This window comes from Ambystoma mexicanum, chromosome 13, assembly GCF_040938575.1.
Source record: "Ambystoma mexicanum isolate Mex_15411 chromosome 13, UKY_AmexF1_1, whole genome shotgun sequence".
NCBI lineage: Eukaryota > Metazoa > Chordata > Amphibia > Caudata > Ambystomatidae > Ambystoma > Ambystoma mexicanum.
Window position 1 is genome coordinate 101,021,212 of NC_090938.1, and position 22,588 is coordinate 101,043,799.

At 45.1% G+C, this 22,588-nt stretch overlaps 1 protein-coding gene across 15 annotated transcripts in view; it reads left to right on the forward strand.

Annotated features, from left to right (window-relative positions):
* The window catches only part of HIPK1 (homeodomain interacting protein kinase 1), a 413,229-nt gene that overhangs the window by 112,929 nt on the left and 277,712 nt on the right, over positions 1-22,588 (forward strand). For all 15 annotated transcript variants that reach the window (XM_069633380.1, XM_069633373.1, XM_069633376.1 and 12 more), the window contains one exon: positions 11,773-12,841. In XM_069633380.1, the coding sequence (XP_069489481.1) occupies positions 11,775-12,841 (1,067 nt within the window). In that variant the 5' untranslated portion in view covers positions 11,773-11,774. The remainder of the gene's footprint in view (positions 1-11,772; positions 12,842-22,588) is intronic.

The window sequence follows — 22,588 nt, forward strand, 5'->3', positions numbered from 1 at the left end:
TGGTGTCTATAGCACAACTCCCAGTTCAGGAGCAGGAGAATGCCTCCCTTCTCCCAGTGTTGGCTTGGCACAGCTCACAACAATGCCAGGGGGAATGAATGACTTCCTTACCATGGTTTCTAAGAAAGTTCTTTCTCACAATCTTCAGCTTGATTTACACTTTGCCACTCTATTTTGCTGTTAGCCAAGTCCAAAATCCTTCTTTGTTGATCACTGGGCTTAGTACGGCCACTGTGACTAGGAAGTTCTCCTTGCTTGCTCTGTTCCCCTTTGTTGGGGTCCCAGACCCTTCTCTGGTGGTCAGTGGTTTTATTCCTCCCACTGTGACGAGGACACTCTCCTCCGATGCTTGTTTTACTATGGTTAGGGTTCACTGACCCATCTATGGTGATCAGTGGGCTTGCTGTCGCCACTGTGATAAGGCTCTCTTCCGATGCACAAACCCTCTTTACTTGGGTCAGTGGTCTTGTGACTGCCGCTGCAACAAATGAGCTCTCTTCCGATGCACCCTTAATCCCAGGCTAAAGTACAGACCTCCCTTTGGTCTGTCTCGACCACCCCTTGTCCCTACTGGTCTGCCCGTGCTCCCGTGTACCTCCCGAGCGGTCGTGGGCACTCCTCTGGTTCTTCCTGGGATGGGTGTTTGTCTCTCCCCTGGTTTCCCTGCTGTCTGGGCTTTCACCTTTTGGCTTTGCAGCCATCTTGGCAGTCTCAGTGCAGTTGTTGAACCCAACGCCCCACCTCATTGAGGTCACGCCACTGCTCTTCTTGTGTCTTCTTGGTGTACCAGCCCCTCCTAGACCCCACGTGGACTCCGAGAGCTGCACGCTGGTGTCCTCTGTCTTTTGGCTGTCCAAACTTTGACAGCTTCTACCTCTGTGGTTGCTCTGGGCATCGAAAGGGCAGTTTAATTTGCTGGAGAGTGTCTCTTCGCTTTTTATGTTCCCTTTTTGGGCCTGCCCCTGTGGTACTCTAACGCTCCTTTGTGTAATCTTCAGGCCTCCTCAGGACCTGCTTGTGCCAGTACGGTCAGTCCCTTGTCGGTTTCAATGATAGCATGTTTCCTCTGGGCCTACTTGTGTCAATACTACCATAGGTTGCAGTATTGTAATAACATGTTGGTGTGGACGGCGTGCCCTGTGATGGATGTGTAGACTTTGTGCTGGGGAAACCAATGCAATCCGGATTGTGTGGCCTAGAATGTACGCCCTCCTCCCCAAGAGGGGAGTCCTCACCTGAAAGGTCCGCTCGTATGTTACCACCCCTTGGGACTATTGTTTAGCTGCCGCACCACCCTAGCCTTCAAGGGAAGGGTTCCCTGCAGGGGAGAAGAGATGTCATTCAAATATTCGTGTCAGGGTTGTGAGCTCTCTAGTAAATGGTTCCAGGAACACACTGTTGCTAGAAAGGAGGAAGAGAGAGTGCATAAAGAACACAAACTGATATTTGGGAGGACTGAGTGAAATATACATCAAGGGATGGCCCATCCCAGTTGATAGTAAGAAACCGAATCCGCCAACATTCACATCTCTGGGCCGAAATGTCTTAGTTTGCCGAGTTTGTCTTGTTGGAAGTGGTAGGTATAGAATCTGGAAAGTGCAGGCTTATGGACAGATGACTTTATTATTTGTAAACCCTGTCTTGACGAGCACGCTTCAATAGTTTCTTTTTTAGAACACGGCCAGGATCCTAGATCTAGGGACAGAATTGGTTTATCATTGTAAATAGGATTCTGATATAATGCCACTGTCGGTTTTCTGATTCTGGCATACCACAACACCCTCGGCACAACTCAGAAGACCTCAGGTTGTTTGAGACTGCATGCACATTGTCGAAGTACACTGAAAATCTTTGAAAGCTACAATCCCTAGCTTGTTTCACACCAAAGACAATTGGTAGCCAGTGCAGATGTCCAAATATCGAGCCGCTGCATCCTGCACTAGGTTGAGATTCTCTTTTAGACATTGTGTGCTGTGCTTTGAATAATACAGTTCTAGATCCATAGAATGGGGTCCCCAAAGGAGTGAAATACAGCCACTGTCCATGGCGATGAGCAGGTAACTTGCCTCACGTGAGGGCTAAGTGGTCAGGTAAACATCAAGCGAATTGTATAGAATGCACCCGAAAGCTAGTGGAGTGCCAAAAAGACGCCTCAATGTCCACGTGCCATTTGTATGCAACTCTCTATCCAGCTGGTCCTGCTTATCCCAAGCCCTTGACAGACATGGATGGTGCAAGAAGTCTGTCCTCAACAGCTTCCCCAAGGGCTGGTGCACGCTCCACTTCTGGGCAGGCTTTCCAGTCCTGTTCTGTGGACAGAAAAAGGTTGTCGGCCACAATGATTTGCTTTCCAAAAAGGAGGGCGCTTTAAACAGACAGCACAAAAATGCACATTATAACACTCAAACCAATGTTATACAGACTTCAAACATGGGAGAAGCATGGCAGAAAGCATACAGTATGGTATACTTGAACATGTTAACGTATATTTGCATCAAGGAAGCACACCTGAAGCATTCAGGTTGCTGGAAAAGCAGGTAGCAGGTGGTATGGTGGTTCCAAGCAACACGGGTTTTCAGCTCACTGCCCAGCTGTGTTTTTATTTGTACTTCATTTCCCTGGTTTACGGTAGTGAATCTGGTTCTCTTTCTCCATCTTCTCTAGTGTGCATTTCAGCCACATGCCCTGCCTCAATGGCAATAGAAAGGGGACTCTCTCCTTTGAGATTCGTTTCGTTTCACATGGCGGCCATGGTGCTCTACTTTTTTCACTGTGGGCTAAAACGTTTGGGTTCCGATGGAGTAGTGTTCCCAGTCAGTGGACTCCAAGCAACTAGGTAATTTGCCCACGGCTGCCAACTAGGCGGTCATTAAACACCACTGCAGCTTATTTTAGTCAATCCCCCCGGCTGCCTTGGCCTAGCACCATATGTGGCCACAGGTGGGATAGTGTGTGTTGACAATATTTTATCGTGCGTATGTAGCTTGCAGCCAAAAATTCGCCTCCTGAAGCAGGTGTTTGGGCACTTGGTTTTAGGATAGATATTGTTCACATGTTCTTTTATTGCTACAAACCGTGCCAAACTAGAACGCGCTCCTTGTAACCTGGCGGGAAACCAAGGAGTGATTGGTCCGAATAGGGAGTTATAACCTTTTTTTTTTTAAAAATTTTTTTAGAATCGGAATTCAAAATCAAGTATGCCCAAGCCACAGTCAGTTTGTAAAGCTACCTCCTAGTTGAAAAATACAGCACTTGATTTTCCCATGGCAGAGTCTTTCTTCTGCGTTTATTCTACAAAATATTCATGAGACCTTGTATGGGTTTAATCGCAGAAAGTATTCCTGACCTCACATGCCTGATCTTTGTCCCCTGTTAAGAAAGCGGTGTTGCAATGTGTTTTGTGCACTGAGAGCCAGACCCTTGCCTGATTTCAGGACTCTGTGGTTCTTCTGCCAAATAGCCTTGGATGTTCAAGGTCTGTGTGTGCTGCTTTGCTCGCCTCCCCAACCATAAGATTGCTGAGGGCGTATCGTAAGTGGGATCTACATTTAAAAGCTGGCCTATAGTTCGGCGTTCACACGGCGGGTGGGTGTGGCAGGGGACGCCATGATCCACCTGCTTTGAAAAACTCCGAATTTCTGACAGTAAACGCGCAAGTTCCTACTAGCATCGTATTCGTATCAAATACTTTTATAGTGTTGACAGAAAAGCCCACAAAATGTCAAAGCAAAGCACGCTGCCCTGGAGCACTTTTGGCTTCTTGGAAGTATATTGATTGTAGAGCAGTCCTTGGTGCAGTTATGCTCTACACTTTAATATACAGTGGCAGGTGTTGTAATGTGGCTTGGAGTAGCAGTGTTGTGAGGTCATGAGCTGGTGGAATATTAGGGTTGGAGTGTTCTACAGTTGAACGTTGGGCTTGGACTCAGAGAGCTGTGGTGTATGGGTGTGGCGGCAAGCCCGGTGTTTTCCCTTCTGATGTCTTGTCATCTGCGTCCCCTACTCATATTGAAGGAGTACAGGACCAGGACAATAAACCATTGTATAACTTACCTTCGGTGTCCCGGATACCTCATTGTTAGAGCAGTGTATGCATCATGATGGAATCAATCAGTTTCTGGCCCTAATCTTAAGGGTTAGTCCTAATGTAGGCCACAGAATGTGATTTCACATGTGCTCTCTTCCTGAATTATAGATCAAATGGGTGTAGTGTGTGTTCACCTTTATTTAAATCCTCACGTCCGTGCTAGATACAAATACTTATTGTAAGGGTTTCCTTCAGACCACCTTTTTGCTTTTTGTATAGACTAGTCTCTTGATTTATTTTATAAAACTGTCGATTTCACACCGATCATTGGGCTTTATTGATTTCAGATTTTGGTGTTTTTTCAGTTCCTTCAATCTGTCGGTATTCCTCAATTTTTTGCGGGCATAGTTTTTCTTTAAAAAAAGCTTTGGTTGACGAAGGTAGAACATGCGTACTGCTTCTTAGCCCTATTGCACTTCGCAAGTAGCAATGAAATTCCGTTGAGTACGTTTTCAGGAGCTTTCCCAACAGCTAAGGGAGATTCCAAAGCAGTGGATCCAGGACCGGGAAATGCAAAGCTCTTTTAGATCTAACTAAATTGTAAATCTCCACCAAAAGTATCAAGCTCCTGTATAAAATGCCAAGTCTAGCACCCTCCTAATGTAAAGCGCTCGGCCGCTCTTGAGCTAGCTCTGCCCTATGATCAATAACCTACATAAAATGAGGGGTGCTTGTCCTTTGAGAACCCAACTTATCTGAAAGAAGGCCATGAGGAAATACTCTGCCCCATGGGCACGTTCTTTGCAATATTGAAGCTTTCAGCCCAGTGAACATTAGGACTGTTAAGTGCTGGGAGAGGCGCTTTTTAGCTGAATACTGTATTGACGCATGGCTCATTTCAGTGTGTTATACTTCATGACCCTGCTGCAAGTACCAAATATTCAGTGGTGGATCAACAAATGATTGGTGGTAGTAGTCCATTCACACAAGCGCCATACCTTTTTTGCTCTGACTTTCTTTAGTTCTGCATTCTCGATTAACTTAATGAGTTCAACTCTTTTGTGTTGGGGGGGGGGATAATGAGACATGGTGCAATGTGTTTTCATGCTTGAGACCATATGCTTTAATAAACCTAACCTTTTACAGCCTATGCTGATCCAAAGGCTAGCCCACCAAAATGTATGGGCCTCAAAGATGTTTGTCCCTCAAATAATGGCATCTATTGAGCACGTAGAGAGCCTAGTCCTATGAAATCCAAAGTAGAGGGGCTGTCTAGAAAGAGCAGTAGTTATTCATTTTACAGACCTCCGATACAAAGGACAATGGCCTTAAAATGTATATATCATAATTAAAACGGCCCCTCTGAGTGCAGGTATGTAATAAGAGCAGCATTGTGTGTATCTCATGTGTTACACCAGGCTACAAAATGTGCACTAGCCTGCATGTCCAGCCACCTTGAGATTCCCCCTTTACACTAATTGCCTAAAGATTGCTAAATTGTGGGTCAGTGCAGACTCCCACTTCATTCGAATTTCTCCTTGCTATCAATACCGGCGGTGGCTCTCTGATCGGGTGGAATTGGCGCCTCTACCTCAGCGACTTCTGCCTCGAAGCATAACTGATTCAAGATCTATACCATTTCCTTAGTACCCTGGTGCTCAGGAACTTGATTTTTGTTGGTCTTGGCCGATCTAATAACCCTCCAACGTTTCTACTTGAAAAAGGTTCCGCCACTAGCTTGTCCTGCTAGTTTTTGTTGTGTAAAAACTGTTTTGAGCCGTTTGATTCAGGTCTCTGCCTATAGCCACACTGCAAGAGGCGGCCGGCTACAGTAATATGACTCTGGTGTGTTGCTCGTTAATTGTATGCTGCCTTTTCTTGTAAAAAGGGGTCCATGGGTTTTAGTTACCTCATAAGCCTCATTGCAAATAAGCATTTGATCTCACTCGTTAAATGGTCGCAGTGCATAATGACCAGTTTGGTAGGCTTGCAATACCAAGCATGTGTAATGTTGACTCCTCACCCCAGAAGGTGGTGGTGATAAATGATAATGCTTTTATTTATATAGTTCTTACGCCTAAGCGCTGTACATAGAATATATTTGCATACATTAATCATCGCAACCGAAGTTGCTACTCATTTATTGACCTCAGAAGCATGAAAGGCCGAGTTGGCCATGCCAGAATTCGGACCTACAGATTGCAGCGGCGAGCATTCAACCAACTTGGCTATCTAACCGTACAAAGGGAAATTTGCGGAACCCTTTCTCCTAGGACTGGAGAAAAACAAGGTCATTTGATCTGTCAAAATCCATGATTTATGGTCCTCATAGAGGTCCGAGTTTGTCCAATCTAGTTTGCGAGTATAATCCATTTTTTCAAGAGAGCGCCATATCCAAATTTAAGGAACCAAATTGTTACCAACTTTTGCACATTGTACATAGTACATGCTCGCCATTTAAATAATACATTTAACAGACTACGCCTTTGATTTACCTGATTGTCTGCCATGATTGTTCCAAGGGCACTTTGCATAGCACAGTGTCTCTCTCCTGGCTTTCACCCCTCCCTCGCTGCTCTCTATAGTTAGGTTTTTATTAAAGCTTGTCTTTTTGCTCTTTCTCATAACCCGTGCATCTTTTCAACGTATTGCATGCCATTTCAACTAGCCAATAAGGAAGAGCACATAGCGTGTGTTTTGCGACTGATAACGCCGAAGATGGACATTAGTTTCACCTGCTAACCACTTCGGCTTCATCTCGGTAGACTTATTCTGGTCTCTATTTCTAGGTTTGTGTGACATACAGGAGACCAGCTCTTCAAAGGCCAGGGTCACTTTTTTCAATCAAGCAAGTAGAAGCTCCAAACCACAAAAGATATATTAACTTTTGGAATTTTTCATGACTGAATCAATAGAGCTCTTGATTGGCCTTGCACACTAATCGGCTTGAGTTCCCTTCACCCACCCCACCCAAAATGTGAGCCGAGAGGCGGTGCTGAAGCCCGATTGAACGGCGTGCACGGCATACTTTTCTGTTCATCAGAGACGGGAAAGAAGCTTTTCCTGAAACAGGTGACGTTGAAGATTTACTGTGTAAGTGCAGAAAAATGCACTTGCACCAGCGGTCGGAGTGTACGAGAAGAAGTAGTGGAGCTATGTTCCCTGCTGGCCTGCACGCACCCTCCCACACACAATACACACACCCAAACCCTTGCAACGGTTGCTTATGGCAACGTTCAGTGCACTGAAAGTGCAAGTTTCAACTTCTTTCTACACTTTTATTTTCAAACGGAACGGTTTCTTTTTAAAATAAAAGTATAGGCGCTGTAAAAGGTAATTTAAATAAGTAGAGGAGCAATGCTCCCGACCGCTCCCGCTCACTTCGATCAGTGATTTGCACAAACGCAGCAAAAGCTGCTCGTTTCAAGAAAGGCTTCCCTCGACCTCTCTGCCTAACAAAAATCAAATGGACGCATCGCCCCCTCCCCACGGATCTGGTCGAACATATGTTCTTTCACATTTGATGGGAAGGGGCTGAAGTGCACACTTGCTTTTTGTTAGGCAGAGACGTGAGGAAAGCCTTTACTGAAACCAGCAGTGCATATTAGCTCATTGTGTATGCATGCATGTGTACAAGGAGTGTGTGCATGTAATGTATGTGTATGCATACCTGTCTAGTCTCCGGGTTTACCTCAGACTCCAGGGTTTTATGCTCTTCTCCGGGTCTTGAGCGTGGAGTCACTGGGGTTTCCCTTAAAACAAGGACCTCTGCCAACGCCTAGATGTGATTGACAACAAACGCACCGTTTGTGTGGACAGAAACTAAGGGTCTGCAACAGATCTGAAGGCCAATGCCCAGTTGGCAGCATCGCTTGCACCAATGTGAAGACACCCGCGCGCACACAGAAACAAAAAGACTGCTTTTTTTTTTGTTTACGTGTTTGTGTCGCACAGCCGGTTGAAATTTTTTTGTTTTTGTATAGAATGGGCGGGGTTCTTGGGGAAGGGGGTGGGGCATCGGGGACATCATGCTCCGGGTTTTGCTTTTGGGAATGTAGACAGGTATGTGTGTATGATCAGTGCTGGTCATTGGGTTGGCTCTCGGCGGATCCGAGATCCGGCACCAGATGTGTAGCCGGATCTCGGGATCCGGCCAGAGTCATCCGCCCAAGCCCATGAACCACGCTGTAAAAAAGAAAAAAAAAAGCGCCCGCGACGGCAGCATTGCAGTTTACCGCGGTTTTGGCACTGATGTGTAATGCACAATGTTGCTACATGTACAACTGAAAGGAATCGGTTGTACATGTAGCGAGCATTGTGCTTTACACACCAGTGCCAACGGCGATGGTAAAAGGCAATCCTGCCGTTGCGGGCGTTTTTTTCTCCTCAATTTTTTGGCACAACAAAATGAGCCAGGGCTCATCAAGGGGGCGTGGCCTAATTGCAGGGGTTCTGCTGGCCCGTTAGGCCACGCCCCCCCCCCCCAAGAGCCCCGGCTCAATGGGCTACTGGTACGCCTGCCAGGCAGCCTTTTGTAGTGATCAACACCCTCTCCCCCATGGGGAGAGGGTGTTGATCTCTGTATTTATTTTCTATAGGCTTGCCTGGCAGGGGACAGGGCCTCGCCTATTCAGCCTTAATGGGGGCGCTGCCCCTTGCCAGCTGGGCAGGGGCAGCGTCACCATTAAGGCTGAATGGGTGAGGCCGCTGGAAAGTGAGGCCGTTTTCCTGAAGACTCGCGAATTTCAGTCTTCAGGAAAACAGCCTCAGCTTCCAGCGGCCTCTCGTTTTCTCCATAATTGTGGCGCCGGCCCACGGGCATTTCCTGCTTAAAGGGATGCCTCGCAGGTGCGGCGCCACCATTATGGCTGAAAGGGATTTTTTTCTGGACACGAGCGAGAGCTTCAGGCTTCAGAAAAAAATCCTTTTCGTGTAGTGGCCGGGGCTGGCAGGGGAGATTAGTGGGCCCCACAGGGCCCCGCCTCAAATCGAAATTTCTGAGCCTGTCGGGATGAGCCCCGGCAGGCCCCCTCCCACTTAAAGCCCTGGCTGGTGGTAAAAGGCAATGTTGCCGTTGCGTGCGCTTTTTTTTTTCTTTTTAGGATTTATCTGATCGGATGGCCACTACCAACCCCGCCCCCTCTAGACTCCGCCCCCTCTGCCCCCCAACTCCTCCCCCACCCTGGCACTTGAGGGATCCCCACCACATTTTTCCATTTCCACCACTGTGTATGATGTATGGGGAGGGTCTGGGTGTGCATGTAAATGAGCGAGTGCATGGTAAATGGGATGTTTAAATGAGTGAGACTGTGCAATTGTGTGCACCTATGTGTAATGCTAGGCTGCTACCATTCGATACTTGGGCACCATGCCAGAAAGCCCTTGGGGTGTAGCAGAGGGGGCGGAGCATCCAAGCTTGCCACACCAATTTTCGAAAGTGACTCCTCCCTCACCAGTTAGCCCACCCCCCCCTGCCCCCTGTGACCCCCCCCCCCCCCCCTGTCAAAATGTAGGTTTTGTTGCACCATTTCATTTCTATTAAGGTGTATATACGATGTTTGTAAGGACAGACGATTCAGGGGAATGCTGGAGAGCCTTTGTGCTCTTTCTGATAAGGCCTTCACCTCTGGTTTCTACTTTGTTGGGTGGGAGAGCTTACTAAATGCAAATGCATATTAGGATTTGTGGGATTTCTAGAAACACTGCAGGTTACATTGCCATGTAGCACGGAGGACGGTCTGAAACTGGACTGTGGCAGGAGTAGGTCTGTGGATTCTGGGACTTGCAGCCTTTTAACTGGCTGTTCGTTGTGGCGATTTATGCTAGTGGGGTGGGATTGTACACGCCTTCATGGTCTCCAGGCCCTCCGGCAGATCTGAAAGTAAGAGGGGTTGGATTGTTAGTCGGAGGAGAGGAAGAGCACACAGTGCTTTTTCTAGGGTGTTCAGTTCATCGCTGTGTGCGTCGGCTTGTAGGTGCTCTGGGCTGGGTGGACATGTAAGGAGTTCGCCTCCATATTGGAGGCCTTCTGTGACCCTGGCTTAATGTTGCATTGTCAGAGTTGAGATTGTGCGAGTTATCCGAGGAGGTGCAGAACTCTGCGGTTTGCTGTCAGTGTGTGTGTGTGTGTTTAAGGTTTGCAGGGGTATAGGATTTTTTTCATTTTTTTATTGATATCGTTGAAATAAATCAACTTTTCAATATAAGACTTTACATACATTGAATGATAGGTAAAAATTAACACACTTTTCATAATATGAATACTACACATTTAGCAATCATTAAAAGACAAAAATGGAAGAAAGAATTATTCAATTAATATAAAACACCAAACTAATTAAAAGTTGACGAGATACACACGAGTAAAAGGTCCCAGTAAGTAAATGCACATTTCTGCAAGTCAATTTCCCTCCGTAGAGAAAGTTGACAATTGCAATTTGTAAAGAGACCTTTGTCGTGCACACTAAAGTGGACTATCTTTGTACTGGATCTAAATTCCCCAAGTAGCTACAATGACCAGAGAAATATTTCAGGCGCTCCTGAACTAGAGCTAAGTTAATGTTTGTACCTAAGCCAGCAAGAAAGCCTGTCTGAAAGGGGTCTCTTGAATGGGCAGCTTTAGTCCATATGTTAAAATCCCGAAGGATGAGTTTGGAGAGCAATTTAGGAACATTTTAGTATGGTTAGTGGGGAAAGAGTGTGACCCCCCCTCGGGGTATCGGATCGTAATGGCATGCTTGATTGGTGCAGTGAGGTGGGAGTGTTGCTGCATCGGGCTATGGTAGGTTACTTTTGGCTGATTATTAGCTTGCAACTTGACACTTCAACCACCCCCTCCCCCCCTTGCTGGTGTAAGCCTAGCAAGGTTGCTGATGGCACATGCATAATTACTTCTAATTGTAGAAGTTAACAGTAGGAACAATGAAACATTACGATATTTTAAAGCTTTTAATAGCCTCAAAGTACTTGCAAAAAGTGAGGAAAGTTGTATCCGTCCCACAGGGATTAGAGAGCCAGCACACCCCAAAGCCACTCAGAACATCAAAGGGGGCAGAGATTTTGGGTGCGGTGTGCAGAAGGGATCTACGGGGTAATCATGGGGTTGAAGGCAAACATTATTGTCCCTGTGTATGCTACCTATAATGACAGGAGGTCGCTTAAATGTGCTGAGGAAAATGAGTAGCTGAAGGGAGAAGGGCAGAAGCAATATGGTATGCCATGCATGTTGCTTGTATTGTGCGTAAACCTCCCTGACCCTGCCACAAAGACTTTGGATGTATTGATTTGGGCATTGGGGAGTAAAAGTCCTTTTGGGTACGTTCAAATCTTGAAGTAGAGATTTCCAGTTTTTGCGTGTCTAGGTAATGTTCCAGAAATTGGCATGGAGAAACACATGATCAGTGGCATGCTGCCCACAGCACCACCATCTAAATCTAAAATAATTCTAAACGTGTGGCTCAAACACTAACACATAAATGTTAAGCTTCTGGTTGGTTTACTCTTTGACAGCTAACTTGCGATCTATGAATGCTGTCCTGCATTAATATTTGTTTGGAAAAATGGTTGATTTTGGGCATTACTAAATGGACATGCCTACCCGTTGGGGTCTGAATTTGTCACTCTTTGTAAGGCGATAGGATATACATTTGTGAAGCAAGTATGCCCATTAACTACTTGGGTATTTTCTCATTGAAACGGTGTGTTTGGAAATGACTTAACCAAATTTCTCATTGTGTTACTTCCAGGTATGGCATCACAGCTGCAGGTGTTTTCCCCTCCGTCGGTGTCCTCGAGTGCCTTCTGTGCAAAGAAACTAAAAGTCGAGCCTTCGGGCTGGGATGTTGCAGGACACAGCAGTAGCAACAAGTATTATACCCACAGCAAGAACCACGGCGTCTCTCAAGGCAGCTCATCCCACCAGGTAGCACATTTCAGCATACCCACTTACAACCAGACACTGCTGCTCCCAACTGCTGCCGCAGAGCACATCGTGGTGACTGCTGCAGACAGCACAGGTAGTGGGGCAACAGCGTCTTTCCAAAGCAGCCAGATCTTAACCCACCGGAGCAACGTTTCTTTGCTGGAACCCTACCAAAAATGTGGACTGAAAAGGAAAAGTGAAGAGGTGGATAGCAACGGTAGCGTGCAGATAATTGAGGAACATCCACCTCTGATGCTGCAAAACAGAACCGCGGTGGGTGCTGCTGCCACAACCACCACTGTAACCACTAAAAGCAGCAGTTCGAGTGGGGAAGGGGACTACCAGCTCGTCCAGCATGAGATCCTGTGCTCTATGACCAACAGCTACGAGGTTTTGGAGTTTCTGGGGCGGGGGACCTTTGGCCAGGTGGCGAAATGCTGGAAAAGGAGCACTAAGGAGATTGTGGCCATCAAGATCTTAAAGAACCACCCTTCCTATGCAAGGCAGGGACAGATCGAAGTGAGCATCCTCTCCCGCCTCAGCAACGAGAATGCGGACGAGTATAACTTTGTGCGCTCGTACGAGTGCTTCCAGCACAAGAACCACACCTGTCTGGTCTTTGAAATGCTGGAACAGAACCTTTATGACTTCCTGAAGCAGAACAAGTTCAGCCCCCTGCCCCTGAAGTATATCCGGCCCATTCTGCAGCAGGTGGCCACAGCGCTGATGAAGCTGAAGAGCCTGGGGCTGATCCATGCCGACCTGAAGCCCGAGAACATTATGCTGGTGGATCCTGTGCGCCAGCCCTATCGGGTGAAGGTCATCGACTTTGGTTCCGCCAGCCATGTCTCTAAGGCCGTATGCTCCACATACCTGCAGTCTCGATATTACAGGTACGCTTGGGCTCCAGTAATAGCCACTTTCTGTGTTTATTGACAATGTCCTGTATGGCCCACTTACAGCTAAAACTAATTTCTTTCAGTTCTCTTTCAACGTCATGGTTTTTGATTGATCTTGTTTTTGTAAGGAAACCTATGAATTCTTTTATTCCAACCCCCATGTTGACTAGAAAAGTGTATGGCATGTTTTCGAAGCATTTTTTATTTTTTCGCCATCCACTGCACAGGCAATCTTGATGTCTCTTGCAAAGTAGGTCAACAAGGTTGGGTAACGGCTGACATTTTGCACAGATAATTTGAGACGACAGGGAACCTTCTAGCGCTTTCTTTTGAAGTGAATGGAGGCCGTTTGTTTCTGCATCGCGAGAGCTGTCCTTTGTCTTGCTGGCAGACATGGAGCGGTCTTCACACAAGAGCTTGAGAATTGGGTGCTTGGGAGGCTCTTTCGGAGGCTAAAGTTTGTGCTCTTAACAATTGTTGGCCATGCAGTCGACCAGTGTGTTGGAAATGTTTGATATCTCATTTAAATCATTGCGTTAAAAGGTTACTTTTTGGGTTTGGCATATTTATTGCAGCTATGCCATCTTTTAGTCTCTCTAGTGACTCCATGCTGTCAGAGCCACAGGGTGCTATCAAAAAACAATGGTATTTGAGACCTGCCACCACCTCTGATATTTTAATCTACAAAGTTTGGGGGGACATTCTTTTTCAAGCATGTCCTGAGCTGAGAGAAAAATCACGCATTTACATTATTGTAATTCTCAATTATATTTCAAACATTCAAAAATGATTTTAACAGGGGAAAATAAAAGCGAGGGAAAATCTACCATAAAAAATAAAAAGGTTTGATTTCTGCAACCTTGAGCCATCTTTTCAACTGAACAAAAAGCAACTAGTGTCCCATTTTCCACACATGCAAGTGTCTGTAATTTTTGGTTTCCAAATATTTAGCTTTTCCACGCTTTATAGTATGAAAGCAAAGTCACTGCCAGGAATTTACATTCCATGAAAGTCGAGTAAATCTGTAGACACAAGTTTGCACCAGGATCCTAAAATAGCTCTGATCAGTGCAGGTGCTGCTAGCAACCAATGAAGGGAGCAGTGTCAGGCACTGTATACATGCGACAGATGAGTGAGTACACGTGTTGGCCATTAAGAAGCTGCCGTGTTAAACCGAGGTATGGAAATCGGCAAGGGTGATTGCTCCACTTTTGAATGGTTTGAGGAGTGCTTCAATTGGCAGTCTTCTCTTCAGTAGAAGTGATCAGAAAGCAGCCGTGGAGAAGGCTGAACAGACTCCTCCGGTCACCAACATTCCACACAATCCGGTTGGATGCAGAAGGAAGCCCATGTTGAGCTCCAAATCCTTGTCAGGGTTTTTGAATGTTGTTGGGCTTGCCAGTGTGTGCTGCTACATATGCGCAAGGGCTAATACGGCAATAGATGGCTGCCCATATAGTATTTATCACCACTCTCAATATGTATCTCATTTCTTTCTGTGTCACTAAACTTCTGGTTGCGCATCTGTGCCGATGGTCTGCCTTCTCCAAATTGTTAATCTCCCAAAGTTGGCTTGCAGCTTTTAGGCATAGAATAGCAGAAATAAACGCCTGTACTTTACAAAATTGGCAACCTTTCTGAGCAGCAAAAAGCACAGCACAATAGTCCCCAATTTTAATAAGTGGAATAAAAGCTTTGATGTGCTGAAAGCAGTGATAATTGTATCTAAAGGTGGGGAATGGAAGATGCTTAAAGTAGCTTCCTGACCTGCTTCCCATATAACCAAAGGAAGAGTGATAGCAAATGTAATGCAGGTTAAGATGGCTGTGACATTACTAAACAATGTGGTCCCCCTGATCGACTCTGGGATCAAAGGGCAGGTTGAGTTGGCGAGATTGTGAAGGAGTGGTCCATAGAGGTTCCTACTCTGTTAGGGGTGGCTTTCAAAAGATATGTGAAGGCCACCTTCTGTTCTGTCTTCCACCTTTTGATTATCCATGCCTGAATGGTCAAATAATTGAATGTATGATCTTTTCATGCTGTGTAATGCTAGTTTTTTGTCAATGGGAAGTTGAGACTGGCACAGTAACCTGAATAGTTAAATAAAATGCTGAAATTATTACAGGGCATCCGACGACTCTAATGCTCGAAATTATCAGTGATGCAATGCATCCATCCTGAATTTCTAAACTATCTCTTTTATTAGTAATCATATTCTGGTTAATTTTGAAACCTTGCAATCTTGTCTCCATTAATTCCACTGCAATCTAATCAATGCAAGGTGAATGTCCAAACATGCCACTGAAATCTACGACCTCCTATGTGACAGAGGTATTGACATCCTATTCATAACTGAAACATGGCTAGATGACCACTACAAGATCACTCAACAGCTGCCTGCCTAATAACTTCAAGTGTGTCCAAGCAAACAGGAAAACCAAGAGGTGGTGGACTGGCAAGAATCCACACTGGAATACACATTAAACATCAATAACTGTGAATCCCTAATCCTTTGCCTATCGCCAAACCCCAGAACGAACCTGAAATTCATATTGATATACCGACCACCAACCTATGATGTGACCTTCGTAGACTCCTTCACGGAAGCAATCGCCAGCCTAGCCATCGATCACAATCGCCTGATTATCCTATGTGACTTCAACATCTGGTATGATGAAGAAACCACAACCACACACATCTCTAGCCAGCTAATTAGCAACAATGAAACTACATCAACTAGTCAAAGGAGCAACCCAAACTGCAGGACATACACTAGACGCAATCTTTGCCAACAAAAAACTCATTACCACAGCGCGTCACCAATTCAGATCCTCTGGAGCGACCACCTCATCATTCCCTTCGTAAATGCACTCGCCACACCAATAATCGAGCAATAGGACAAGCTATCGATCATCATGAAAAGAGAACTGGAGAACCGTCAAACTGCAACTTAACTGAACTACTGGAAATTATCAAAACCCAATTATGGACGAAGCTGACGTGGTAAAAAAAAAATAGAACTACTTCACGATTGGATCACAACAATAGACGAGATCACCAAAGAAAAACCTTATGCAACTCACCCACCCACCTCTACGAGGAACATTTGTCTTGGGAGGATAGCTCAGCAGCAACGTGCTCGCCTTGGAAGCAAGACACGGAGCAACACAGGTTCGATTTCCCTCTGTCTGTGCTTAAGACACCTATGGTATTAAGCGTGTTATAAATAACTTGTCATATTCTAACAAACTCCGAAGCTTCCCCCTAATATCAGTAGACATTCGTCAAGCTGGTAAACAAAAGCAAGGAAACCGGTTACCCCACAGATTCCTGCCCCCCAGATGTATACAAATAAATCTTCTCACAAGGAACACCCATGGACTACTACAGAAACCCCTTCAACCAATCAATCTCAACACGGAAAGTGCCACAATCCTTCAAATGAGCATACATCAAGCTGCTCCTCAAGGATATGGTAGGAAATGTAGAGGATCTCCCCAATTTCAGACCCTTCTCCAACATCCCATACCCAGCTAAACTGCTAGAAACCTACATATATAGAACAACCCAAGAATTCAGAAGAGCACCGCCTACTGGACCAGGCACAAGTAGGCTTTAGACCAATGAGAGGAACGAACAGCCCTCAGTCTGGGATGATCTAAAGGCAAACACAGACAATGGCACCACTATGATAATTCCAGACCTCTGCGGCATTCGACACGAGTTAACCACAGCATCCTCCTCATGAGATTGGAAGAAATTGGAATCACCAACTGCGCCTTACTAACAGAACAGAAACCGTATGGATCAAACTCTTCAAATCCAACCCAAGCGAATCCTCATGCGGAGTACTACAAGGATCCTTCTCTCCGTTACTTTTCAACATGTACCTGTCTCAATCAAGATCTTTAAAAGACATGGCTTCACCTGCTATGACTACGCTGATGACGCACACAAGAAGAAAACACCACATTAGAGAGCTGCCTTTGTGAAATCTACAAAAGGATGAACTCCAACTACCTCAAACTGAACGCAGGCAAAACAGAAATAAAGATCACAAAAACGGAGGTGACAACCACTAAAGCCCCATGCCAACAGAACTTAGTATAACCCCAGTGCAATCGTCTATAGTATAAAAAAAGAATAAAGCTGGTAGTCCTGATGGACAACCGACATACTCTAGAGCTTCAAGTAAACGCTGTAATCAAGAAACGCTTCTTTCTCCTGCAAGCAGTAAAAAGGATCCTACCATTCTTGTCATTCGCCTCCAAAACACTTGCCGTCATTGGTCTCGTCATGTCCAGAGTAGACTATGCCAATAGCCTATATCTGGGCATGCCAGAAAAACTCCTAAAAAAAAAAAAACCCTCAAATGCATACAAAATGCAGCGGCCAGACTGCTCCTCAAACTACCTCGAAGAGAACACATCACACCAGCGCTGAATATGTTACACTGGCTACCAATAAAACAGTGAATCAAGTTAAAATCAATGTGCATAACGCACAGGGCAATACCCGGTCGAGGCGCGGAATTCCTAAGAGAAAATAAACCTATACCGGACATCCAAGCCACTCGGATCCAGCAGCGACATCTGTTTGGAACCAAAACCATACAACAAAAGAACATTCAGGGTATTCTTTCTCTCACCCCTCCCCCAAAAAAACTTATAAAGAGCTACCAAAGAACATGCGTAACACAAGAGATCACCTCCTATTCAGAAAACTCCTCAAATCTTGGCTCTTCACTAGAAAGCATGCCTATGGGGGCGCATACACAGCTGAAACAATGCTGAGAGGAAACCCATACTTCCTATTTCCCTAAGCAACCAACCATCAACTGAAGGAAGGTAAAAACAATCTACGACATATCAATTTACCGGCTGAAAGATGCATAAACTAGACTTGTACCAAAGATCGATCGCAGAAGGTTTGGCATGGAAGGGTAAGGTTGATATGTTAATAACACCATAGCCTACTAAGTAAACAAATGGCAGCACCGATGACCGACAGGAAATGGATAGGAAGCGAGCGGGTCACTGGAAAAAAACAGGACCAGTACCGGAGTAGGGCACAATGTACGCCACAGCCTGGTACACAAAGGTCGAAAATAACACAGCTGGGAACTTGCCATGCCATCACTCATGCCAATTAGACGGACAGGAAAGGGAGAATATGCCCTCTTCACTGGACAACCAGATATATAGATCAAGAATTATAAGGACTAAGACATAGAACCCACTAACTCAAAGCTCACATTTCTGCATACTTGACTCACAAAAAAATCAACACAACCACTTTTTCGCCCAGCAAACCGCACACACTTCACCACACTGCAACAACAATCAACACATAAGTCGCACCAACAGCACACAAGGACTCTGATCGATCCAATATTCACACCCAAGCTCAGCGCACAGTGAAAACCGAACTGAAGCTGCCAACAGGACACCACCTTCTCACTTTCCTACTCCCGCTTCACCCGACTAACCCCACCCTGCCTTATTGTTTGCAGATCCTCCTGAGCGCCTGGGGACCACTCTGTTGGTGACGGCGCTCGATACAAATACCTTTTTAACATTCATTGCTTTTGCTATTTGCATTTCTCTCTGAAATGTATTTGTTTTTACTCGCCTTTTTTTTGTATTTTTTCAAATTGATGGGGGATTTCACATTATAGTACTTTGCAATATCAAACCGTGCATACGCTTGCGTGCAGTCAATACTCTTTAGAATCTGCTTTGACATAGACTTAGCAGGATTTGGTGAATCCGTGCTTTCCAACATTAATCGCTAATTTGCGTTCATACAGAGACAAAAATATCTTCCTCCTATTCAAAAGGCTTCAGAACATAGAGCTGGCTTTCCGTCTAATTGGTAGTGAGCTCCTCCGTGTATGCTTGCTTTACATTTAAAAGGAAAAAAGATGGAATAAGAAAGGCCAGGACAAGAAAAAATATTTTCGATGGAAAGCAAAGTTAGAGCCCCAAATGACAAGGCTGTAAGGCAAGGATGGGAGACGCCCACATAGAGCCTTTAATTAAGGAAATCTGGGAAAGCGGCGGACTCCGGTCCCACCTTGTCTGGCATAAAAAAAATCCCCAAATGTACATGCTATATATGGGTGCCCTTGGTCAGCGTTAACCCTGGAGTCCTTTTTTTTCAATGCAGTTTTATTAAAGTATCCTACGAAATTGGATTGTATGTGGAAGCAGCAGAAGGTGTTCGGTTTATAAGGCCATGCGTATTAGAAATGTATTCTAGAATTTGATCACTGATTGTTGATTTACATGGCTGGCTTGTGTACAGTTTATCCTAAAGGATTGGGGGGCGGGGGGTGGGTGAGGATGGGGGGGGGGGCTAGTCGGTTTTTACATTGTTTGTTCCTTTGGGAATCCTGTCATTTCTAGGTATCGGGCGCTGTAAGAGAAAGAATAGCACACTGGTGTTGATGAACTCCCACAATTCTCCCCTCCTTTTATTGATTAGCCCAGTTATGTCTGATTCATATGGAGCTTTGTTCGTCCAATTTCTCAACGACTTTCAATTCTTGGGGGCCCTTTAACTGATTTCATCTTGTTGCAAAGCTCTGTGTATTTTCACACTCCTTTTTCTATCCGTTCTTCTGTGAGCCTTCATGCCCGCTAGTTCCTGTCCTCCTTGAAGGTTAGATGGCTTTTCCCTGTAAGAACAGAACGACCCTTTCAGATACCCATTTTTCTTCTATACGCCACCTGACACTGTAGTGATCCACAGAGACCTGTTCCGTCTGTCTGGCAACGACACCTTGGAAGTGGTTGGATAAGTAGTTTTAAGCATGGAGAATACAGTCTGTGCAAGAACAGATAGCAATGATGAAAGGGAATCGTGGACGTAACCTTCCTCAAGTTCAGCACGTTCCCCGCAAGGATGTGTGAACCGACTTCCAATGTTTTTAGAAGACAACTTGGTATACTTTTCTTTTCTTATTTTAAACCGTTTTCTTTCTCTGAATTTGTATTCAATAATTGACATACGCAACAGTGGCATCTGTATGTGCACATGTTACGTTATTAGGATTTGTACCACACACTGCTGCCATGTGCATGGTCTCCATGCACGGTGGGGATGAGGGAAGAAGTGAGATTGTGGTGCGTATCTGAAGTACCCAGAGCTCTGTGTGTGCACGCAACCACTTTCTATGTGCGATTTGTTGGCAACATTTAAGGCTTTGTGTCCAGCAAGGGAATCTCATGCTTGCAGGGCGGGTGTGCACTGGTCGCGTCTAGCCTATCAGTTGGTGTTAGGAGGATCTGTTAGAATCCAGGTGCTAGTTAGAGGGTTAGTAGGTGCGTCACTGGGTGGCCCTGCATGTTTATTTTATTGGCTCCAAGCATATGACATCTGTTACGTTGTGCTTCTTCAATATTGTAGGGGCCTGATGTATTGTGTTATTCAGGAAGGAGGAGGGGCGAGATGTGCTACTTTTTCTTTTTTTAATTATTTTTTTTCCTTTTTAAAGTGGTGCCGGAAGACGTTGACCTATTGTAGTCATTGATGATTTTCACCAAGTGCCGTAAGTTTTTTTCAAAATGGCCGTTTGGGAGTCGTATGGGTTTCATTTGGGCAGGGTTTGTGCGGTGGGGGGGCATGGAGGAGTGTTTCTGGGTAGTGTGAGTCAATTGAGAGGTGCTGTCATGCTGTTAGTTAAATTTTGGCTATTTTCCATTGCTCTTGCTTTGAAAAGCAGGATTTACATTCTTGCTGAATTTCAAATGGTTTTGTTCTTTGTGGGTGTCGCTTTGTAGCTTGTATCAAAGATTGCCCACCATAGTTGAGCAGGCATACATTCCATGTCTTTCTCAGCAGAATCTTGTAGTGGTTATTTGCACAACCTTTCTGGATCTTGGATCTCTAGTTGGTTGGTAATTGTAGATTTTACGTTTGATGAATGCTGCTCCTGGATGTTGGAGGAGGAGGGCTCTGTGGACGATGCCTATGGCCTTGAAGTGAATTATTTTTTTTGACTGGTAGCTGGTGCAATGCTCTGCTTGTGTTGTCTTTTCCCTCTGGTTGAGTCTGCGTAATTGTGAACCACTGTTTTGGATCCGTTTCAGATTTTTTTGTGGTGCGTTGTGGCATTCCTTGATGAACGTTGTTGGCATAATTTTCCCTTCATAGAAACAATGGCAAGTGCTGTGTGAGAAAGTGAGAAGGGGCGTCATCCATCGGAGGATGATTTGTTCTAAAAGTGCTCCAAAATGTGGCTGTATAGATAGATGTTTAGATTTTTGGCTGGTAATTGGAGGGATGTTTCCAGGTGAGTTTTATTAGAAGTGGTTTGATGTAGTCTACTGCTTTATGCGCAATTCTGTTTTGAGCGGGCTGTTAATCAGTTTGTGAAAATAGTCAGTGTTTTGTTGGTGAGGAATATCATAGTAGATAATCGGGGGGGCGGGGGGTACAGTCCATTGAAAAGCTGACTTTGTTGATCAGTTTTCACATTTAAAAAATGTTAGATAATGGTTTAAATCTGTTCCTGGCAGGGGTTGTGGGGTTATGGTTGCATCTAGGGATTTGATGAATGCATTAGTTCAATATATACCAATTTATATTGGGGTTGGCGCTGTGCTGCAATATGCAGAGTTTCTCATTGTTTTCTTTTTGAGGGGCCTTACTGATCCATTCACAGAGTAGTAGTGTTTCTACTTTAAGGATGTCCACTGTGCAATAGTGGATTAGACTTTGGTATACTGCCTTTTTTTGATGGTCTGGTGTCTTCCATGTAGCTTCCTGCCTTCAATTTTTTGGAGGTCTAAACTGGAGCAGGAAGCTCCTTGCAGCTTTCTTATTTTTATTCTTTCTTCTCCTCCCACTCTGCCCCACCCCATAGATGGGGCGGGGCGTCTTTAACTGCATTTTGATGCTGCATTTTTAACATTGCAAGGATGTTCAGTGATTCAGTCATCGAGTTCTCTAGTGTAGCTGAGTTGTCTTCCGGTAGTAACATCTGATTTATGGGGATCTGGCTTAGTCTCTTGCATTACATTGCCAAGTTATTCAAGGTTTAGTGTTTTCCAGGTTCTCATGGTGCTTCTTCTATGGCCTTGGTGTCTCCAGCGTTTACACCTTGGTATCATTAGATCTTTGCTCCATAGTACCTCAGTAGGGGAGTTGGTTAGGAGGCCTTCTTTGCAGAAGATTGTACTGAGTGTGGCCTGCAATATGCAATGATGCTTTTACCATGTGTTTGCAGTGGTTGCTGTTCATGTAGGAGCTCAGATTTCAGGGCGCTGATTCGGTTTGTTCCTCGAATCAAATGTTAATCTCGGAGGATGATTGGGTGTCTGTTCTAAGGAAAGATTATTCATTTTGTCCAAGTTTTATTTAAATAGAATAAAACCTTTTATTCTACGCTGGCTCTACGTAGCAGCTTTCAGTGCCTTACAAAGTTCAAAAGGGAGGAGGTGAAAGTTGTAACTGTTTTTCAGTATTAGGTGGGACGAGGAGGATCGACAGAAGTTAAGCTAGGTGAGGTTGTCTGGCTGGTTAAGGTGTGTGGAAAGGAATCCGTTTGAGGCCTCCATGGAAGGTGTCGTATGGATATGGGAGGGCATAGGCTCAGGGAGCCCATTGTGAAAGGTCTTGTTTTTGTGAGTGTTCGCTTTCTGAGTGAAATATGTAGGAGTTATTGACTGGCTTGTCTGGTGTGTGTTGGATTTTAGTTTATGATGGTAAGATGAGTTTGTATATGATGCATAGACC